This window comes from Geospiza fortis, unplaced genomic scaffold, assembly GCF_000277835.1.
Source record: "Geospiza fortis unplaced genomic scaffold, GeoFor_1.0 scaffold325, whole genome shotgun sequence".
Taxonomy (NCBI): Eukaryota; Metazoa; Chordata; class Aves; order Passeriformes; family Thraupidae; genus Geospiza; species Geospiza fortis.
Window position 1 is genome coordinate 24445 of NW_005054427.1, and position 7937 is coordinate 32381.

General features: G+C 39.6%; 1 protein-coding gene across 3 annotated transcripts in view; it reads left to right on the plus strand.

Moving 5' to 3' along the window:
- Positions 1-506: 506 nt before the first annotated feature.
- NAA35 (N(alpha)-acetyltransferase 35, NatC auxiliary subunit) overlaps positions 507-7937 on the plus strand; it is a 27507-nt gene continuing 20076 nt past the window's right edge. Inside the window, exons 1-5 of one of the 3 annotated variants that reach the window (XM_031061821.1) lie at positions 507-605; positions 1044-1187; positions 3936-3969; positions 5321-5435; positions 6540-6614. In XM_031061821.1, coding sequence (XP_030917681.1) covers positions 1064-1187; positions 3936-3969; positions 5321-5435; positions 6540-6614 — 348 coding nt within the window. In that variant the 5' untranslated portion in view covers positions 507-605; positions 1044-1063. Of the gene's footprint in view, positions 606-1043; positions 1188-3935; positions 3970-5320; positions 5436-6539; positions 6615-7937 lie in introns of those variants that run through there. The other 2 variants (XM_005426881.3, XM_031061822.1) reach the window with 2 other exon arrangements.

A 7937-nucleotide genomic window follows, 5' to 3' on the forward strand; every position in this document is an offset into this window, starting at 1 on the left:
GGGCCCGCTGAGCAGCGCCGGAGTTGGGGTGACCTGTAGGAAGAGGAGAGCCCAAAGGGCCTGGTTGTCCCGGGATGCAAGGGGGAATTTAATTTATTTAAACAGATTTCTCACGTACTACCTCACCACAGCCCACTGAGCCTGGTCGTCCCTGCGGTCGCTAGAGAACTGGTGACAACCTGACGGCCCCCGATGGGGAGTGGGCCTGGCTCGGCCGAGGGGACCCCCGGGCTGCTGCTCAAAAGCTTTTTTGTCCTCCCCTTTGTTTTTGTTAATTCCCGATGCCCTGGACGTCCTCTGCCACTGGGGCCTTTGTTTGAAGCTTCCGTGGCGGCTGTGGTTTAGCCGCTCAGGGCTTGCCGCGCTCGCAGCTGTCTCTTGCGGGAGCTCCCTCCGCAGAGGGGAGTTCAGCGTTGCTGATACCTCACGGGCAGGCTGACCGTGGAAGCGTGGAAGTCCTCAGGGCTGCCCGCGTGTCGGGAGGTTGCGAAAGAACAAAACCAGTTCCGAAGTATAGCTGGTCGGCGGAGTTTAAAATTTATAATCCAGTCTGAACTTGCTTAATAAGTGCTGCAATCTTGATACTGCGTTCTGCTGAGGAAATCGTAGGAAATAAGTATTTTTTCAGTTTTACAGTACCATCTTTTTAATTTCTGTTGCAGAGCAGTAGGAGGGCGTATAGTCTAACAGTGTAAAAGAACAAATAGAAAATTGTGACGTCTGCATCTGTTGTTATGCTTCTGATTTTATTTCCAATTTGACAATAGACACTTTAGTATGGGTCTGAACAGCTGATGTTCTGAAGTCCGTAGTTTTTGAGGTTTCACAGTGAACAAGCTACTTGTAAAGAAATTATGCATAAGGAAAGCTTTTTCTTAAAGAGTTGGTTTTTAATAAGGGTTTTTCTGTTGGTCTGGTATAACAGTAGATGTTTAAATAAAATGTTAGTTCATTTCCCATTCTCACCTGATTATTGAAGAGAAAAAAATTTTTTCCACAAAGCAGCTTCTCTGATTTGTGCAAATATATGGTGTCTCTGACAGGAATTTAAAGGTGCAGCATCATGGTTATGAAAGCTACACTAGAAGATGATGATTCAGGATGGGAACTCAGTATGCCTGACAAGATGGAAAAGAGTAATACCAGCTGGATAGATATAACCCAGGATTTTGAAGAAGCTTGTAGAGGTGAGTTGTAGTCCTTTCATTCTGAGAAAACTTGGAATCCTTTGGAGGCCTGAGTGTAGTTCTTTGAGCTTTTTTGAGCAATAGTTTTTGACCCAGGTTCAAGGTTCAGATGAACAAGCATTGATTCTGTGTTAACTCTGAGGTTGGAATTATCATGAACTACCTTACTTTGTTTCCTCTTCCAGACTACATAAATACCTCTTTAATTAAAGTTTTTTCATCTTATGCATTTTCACATCTGCTTTTTTTCCTTTGCAAAGATTTCTTACTGTCTCTTCTGCCAAGTGGAAATGTCATTCCTGCATGCAGAGTCAACACTGTTTCTTTCTTGCATATTTTTGGATCTCCGTGGTCCAGTAATTTATTTAATTTATCAGTGCATAATTTTTCATCTTTGAAACAAGTCTGAGTTTTTGAATTGATGCAATGCATCTCAGTAATGGGGAAGCAGTTGCTTCCATTTAAACAGTACCTTTATTACTGTTAGGTGCTACTGCTAGTTTACAGGTTTTTTGACTGATTTTATGATGACAGTAAGGAAAGATAAATGTACAAACTGCATCTTACCACACAGAATATTACATAATGATAAACACAATTTCTGTATATTATTTCTCTATATTACTCTGAATTACTTATAAATAATTATTTCTCTATATTACTTATATCTGTAATAGATTACTTACATCTGTACCCATCAAATATATCTAAAGACTCCTTTAAATGTTATGAGGGAAAGCAAGCCTTTCAGTAGTCTCCCCTGGAAAAGACTAAGACGCATGAATAAAGGAGCAGAGGGAAACAGCTGTATCCCAGGCTATTCAGATGCTACTGTTTCACAGAATAATCATCACAGAATGATTTCTGCTGCAAGGGACCTAAAAGATCCTCTCATTCCAACTCCTCTGGCATGGACAGGGGACACCTCTCACCAGACTGTGTTGCTCAAAGCCCCATTCAGCCTGGCCTTGAACAGTGACAGGGATGGGGGATCCACAGCTTCTCTGGGCAACCTGTTCCAGTGACTCACCACCCTCATAGTAAAGAATTTCTCCCAGTATCTAATCTAAATCTCTCTTTTAGTTTAACAGCATTTCCCCTTGTCCTATCAGTATATGCCCTTGTAAAAAGTCAATCACCAGGTGTTTTCTGGACTTCCTTTATGAACTGGAAGAATGCAAGCTGGTCTCCATAGACTTCCATAGACCTGGGGCTGAACAGCCCCAACTCTTTCAGCTTGTCTTCACAGGAAGGGTGCTTTAGTCTTCCATTCATTTTTGTTAGCCTCTTCTGAACTTGAACCAGCAGATCCATGTCCTTCCTGTGCTGGAACCCCAGACCTGGCTGCAGTGTTCCAGCTGGGTCTCATTAGAGCATAGGGGCAGAATCCCCTCCCTTGACCTGCAGCCCAGTATATCAGCTTTTTGCGCTATGAGTGCACTGTGTACTTAGTAATTCTAAAACTTTTTTAATTCCTAGAATATCAGAGGGATGGGGGCACACTGTTAACCACTGGGGTGTTTTTTTAGTCTTTCAGTCCTGAAAGTGTTCTGTAAGTAAAAGCAGTAGTGTCGTGGGTTGACCTGGGCCAGATGCCAGGCACACACCAAAGCCACTCACTCCCCTCTGCAGCTGAACAGAGGAGAGAAAATTTAATGAAGGGTCATGGGTTGAGATAAGGACTGAGAGGGATCACTCGCCACATATCATCATGGGCAAAACAGGCTCAACTTAGAGAAATGAACAGAATTTATTATTGACAAAATCAGAGCAGGGTAATAAGAAAGTAAAATAACCCCTTAAAAACATCTTCCTGCTACCTCTCCTTCCTTCCAGCTCTGCTCCTACCCCAGCAGCACAGGGAGACAGGGAATGGGGGTTATGGCCAGTTCATCACCTGGAGCTCTCCCACTGCTCAGGAAGAGGAGTCATTCCCCTGCTGCACAATGGGGTCCCTCCCACAGGAGACAGCTCTTCATGAACTTCTCCAACATGGGTCCATCTCATGAGCAGCAGCTCTCGGTGACCTGCTGCAATGTGAGTCCCTCCCATGGACACCCAGTCCTCCCAAAACTGCTGCAGTCTGGGTCACTCTTTTACAGGATGCAGTCCTCCAAGGACAAGCTGCTCCAGCATGGGAGCAGGGCCCTTCTTTCCACAGGTGTCCCATAGGTTCACAACACATGGGTCTTCTCCACCAGCTGCAGGTGGATCTCTGCATCCCATGGGCCTCCATGGTCTGCAGGGGCACAGCTATTTCACCATGGTCTGCACCATGGTCTGCAGGGGAATCTCAGATCTGGCACCTGGAGCACCTCCTCCCCCTCCTTCTTCACTGACCTTGGTGTCTGCAGTGCTCTTCTCCCATGTTCTCACTCGGCTCTTCTCCATCTGCAGTTGAAACTGTCCAATTTGGGTTTTTTTTTTCTTCTTAAATCTCTTACCACAAGGTATTATTCTTTCTAATTGGCCCAGCGGCACATCCATCTCTGTAGCCAGCAGGGATTGGCTCTGCTGGACATGGAAGAAGCTTCTGGCACCTTCTCACAAAAGCCATCCCTGCAGTCGTCCCCCCACAAGCTACAAAACCCAGGCCATGCAAACACAATGCAAGTAGAAGTGCCTGATCTGCTTCCTGCAGCTTGTTATATCTTGGCATAAGGCAGTTTGGTGTGTGACAAGACTACCCTGGAAAAGTTGTGCTAGTAGGATGATTATAATTGTTTGTTTTGTCCTGTTCCTTTATAGAACTGAAGTTAGGAGAACTGCTTCATGACAAGCTGTAAGTATGTGTGTGTGGTGGTTCTGGCTTTTAGATAAGATTACTGCAAACATGTTCATGTTACCTAATAACTAAGCTTTTTTAGACTTTTACTTCAAATAAAGTATTTGAAGTATATAGAATACATTCTTAGCAGTGTGTATATGCTGCACTTGTATGAATGCTGAACATATCTGATGCTCTGAGTATAACATAGCATTTTTCAATGTGATTGAAATTGTATTTCAGATGTTCATAGCATATCTTATGATCTGTGGTGATTACATTACTGCACTATCTTATGGGACTTGCTTTTATGAAAAAAGGCCTGAAAGACCTTAAAGCTGGTTATCCCAAGTGTCTCTATAAAATATTTGATAAACAATCTGTATGCCTTAATGCAACATAAATATCATGCTAAAGCAGAAAGTGAGAAATCTACACATTGAAAGTATATTTCAAAGAAAAGCATGTTGTAAAGACTTTGCTGAATTTGAAACTAATAGCTCAGAAAACAGAAGCATGCTATTAAATGAAAGCCTGCTTAAAAGTGTGGGCACGGATGTCACCAGCTAGTTACTAAGTTGAATCAAAGCAAATTTTCAGGTGTAGTTTTATACATAAGAGCATTTCAGAGCAAATACATCAAATACAGAATTTAAATTCGCAGAATTTAATTGTGTCGCATTCAGTAAACATTTTGTATTATAAAGCCTGGAGTTCTGACAAATGTTGTGATAAAGTGAAGCACTGTATCTCTTCATATGTAGGAAAGTCTTTTGGTGTGGCTCTTCTGCAAGCTTTTTTTCGTCTGCCCTGACTACAAGTGATATGTTGTCACGTGCTGAGGTTTATTTTGCATCAGTTTTGTTAACATGCTTATTTTAAATAAAGCTGTTATTTCAATATATATTAGTCTATGTTATGTATATTGTCATTAGTGTGTGGGGGATGTATCTTACTATCTTGCTTGGTTTTTTGGATGTGGTGTGCTAAGGAACAGCTTGTTCAGTTAATATCAGTTTATGATTTTACATGATGTTCAAGAAGATGCTATTAAGTTTATAGAAACAAGTGTGCAAAGATATAGTAGTGGGATATTTCACTCAGGAGTGTTCCTCATCCTTATAGAAAGGTTAATAATTTTCTTTTACTTTTAGCCATCTCTTTTCCTGTGAATGTGTTGAGAGAGTCTTAACTTCCTGAAAACCATGATCTCTGAAGATCAATACTAATGTTCACATATCTTATTGTCTGTGGTCAGAATATAGTCTACTTGGTTTGTCATCCTATGTTCTTTTTGGTTAGTTTGCAAAGACTATTTCATATAAAAAAATTACATTGAGCACATTTATTTTATTTGTGTTCCTAGTTTTGGTCTTTTTGAAGCCATGTCTGCCATTGAAATGATGGATCCCAAGATGGATGCTGGTATGATTGGAAACCAAGTTAACAGAAAGGTTCTTAACTTCGAGCAAGCTATTAAGGTTTGTATGAATTTCCTGGGTTTACCTACACTGTCTGTAGAAATACACATTTTTGTCAAATTACAGCTAAGCCCAATAGAGCATAAATAGTTTTTTTAGAAGTTTTCAGTCTTCTCTTGAAATCTATGTTTTTCTTTTTTCTTTTGGAAAATTAAGTTAAAAATAGCTTGTAATGTTTACCTTTCTTGTTACTTGCATTATCATAATGATGCTAACTCTTCCAGTGAAAAGTAATATAAAATTATTAGTTATTGATACCTCAAGTAAATATATCTCCAACATTGTTTTGGAAATAACTCTATGCTTCCCCAAAATGTGTCTTTTCTATGAAGATGTATTGGTTAGCTTCTGTTTAACCTGAATGGAAACCAGCTTTCTTAAAAAAAGCTGGAAATTAACACTTTATCATTCTTTGAGTTTATCAGCACTGAACGGAAGCCAGATAATTTACCAACATTGACAGTAATGATTAACTTTTGATTTATGATCAAGGTAAATTGGAGGACTTGAAAGAGAGATTGAAAGACTTGCTGTTATTTCAGAAAAAGTAATGCACTCAGAGGGAAGAGTATTTTTTTATGGTAAACATTTGGAATGGAGACAGAGAACTCCATTAAACACTAGCTAAGTCATGTAGAATGTATCCAGGACTGCATACATTGGGCAAATTACATGATCAAATTTGCAGCCTTTTTGGTGTTGAACTTTAAGGCAGTAAAATACTGTAAGTTTAAAAAGCAGTCTTCAAAGAGTTGGTCCTGCATATTAGTCCTTGTTCAATCTTTATTATGATGATACAGTTTTGTGATTTTACTGTTAGCAGTTAACTGGTTTTAAACTTTTCTTGGCTAGTAATAAATAAGAATTCTTACTTTAGTCTTCTCTTTGGGTAGTTTTATGTTTGATCAGTGTTAACTGATGGGAATGAAAAGTTTTTAAGAATTTGAGACGTGTTGTAAAGCTAGTGGCATACAATTACTCTGAAGTCTTAAACAAATTTTAATTTCTTTTTTGACTTTGGTACAAATAAGTGGTATTTTGCCTGTATGCTTTCATAGTATTTAAGACTTTGGTTGTTTTTTGTTTGTTTGTTTGTTTTCAAAGGATGGCACCATTAAAATAAAGGATCTCACTTCACCTGAGCTGGTAGGAATAATGGACACGTGTTTTTGTTGTTTGGTAAGCATTTTTCTTTAGGTTAGATAGTTTTACTTTCAAAATATAATCCATTAATCCATCTTAAAAAAAAAAAAAAAAAAAGAAAAAACCAGCAGAACTCAAAAAAATATTTACCAAGCAGAAAATACATACTTATATTTTAATTTCCATTTAGTTATTTGCATTATCTATAATGAAAGCCTTAATTTTGATATTTAATTTTTTTTTCTATAAGAAATATGGAAGATAGCTGGTAGCACCTTAAAAACTTTGAAAGGTTTTATACTTTCTGGTTTTATAAATGCATGTTATCTGATTGTCTGCTGTGTATTGATGTTTGACTGTGTTGGAAGCTGATTGTGCAGTAACTGGTAGCACTCTGTTGCTCCTTTCGGTAGAGCCAGAATTGACTGAGCTTACAGAAGCATTTTGAACAAAGAAAATAAATCTATTTAGTAAAAATAAGTGGAATATCAGTTACTTAAAAATTGCAATTTTTTTCTGTGTATATGCTTTAATGTTCTCAGTGAATGATGCTCATTATTTTCAGTTATTCTTCAAAATTACATCCAAAATATTGTTTGTAAAAACATTTCCAACCAGTTTAGTCAGAATGACACGTAGAGATCATAGTATGTCTGATTCAGTATAACATCAATTGTTTTCTACTCCTGGTCTCCAAAAGGGGACTATATTAAAAATATGGTCCTACTTAATTGTCATGGTTTGACACTGGCACAATGCCAGTGCCCCATGAAAATATACTTCCCTGGTGTTTGCTGTGAGATGTGACCAGGAAATAAGCAAAGCAGGCCTCTACCTTAGGGAAAAAAAAGGTTTATTAACTAAACTACAAAAGGAAAAAAAAAAAACCCACACACACACACCTGGAAAATGAAAACTCCACAAAAACATTTCCTCCTCCCCCCAGCACATTTCCAATACATCTTCCAAATTTCAAGTCTCCATCCATCACCCTGTAAATACTCAATTCCAGTCCATCAAGAGGAGAGGAGTCCTTCTTGGGGCCATGGTGACCTCTTCCTTGCATGCCCAGCGCTCTCACCACTGGACAAGGAACAGAGCTGCTTCGAGGGTTGTCCTTTTAAGGGTGCTTTGACCAGTTCCAAAAAAGCACAGTTTTCTCTCATCTCGGGACCTCTTGTCCCCCCCATACTTGTCTACCCCCTGGGGCCGGGGGGTCTCCAAAACTGAACCCTCTCAGTTCTGAGCCATCGCCTCCCCCCTGCATGCAGCCTCTGTGTCGCGAGGAAGCATGGTTCTGTCCATGGCTGTACCAAAAAGAGTCCAGCAACCAGCTACTCCATCATCTCTTTCCGGCCT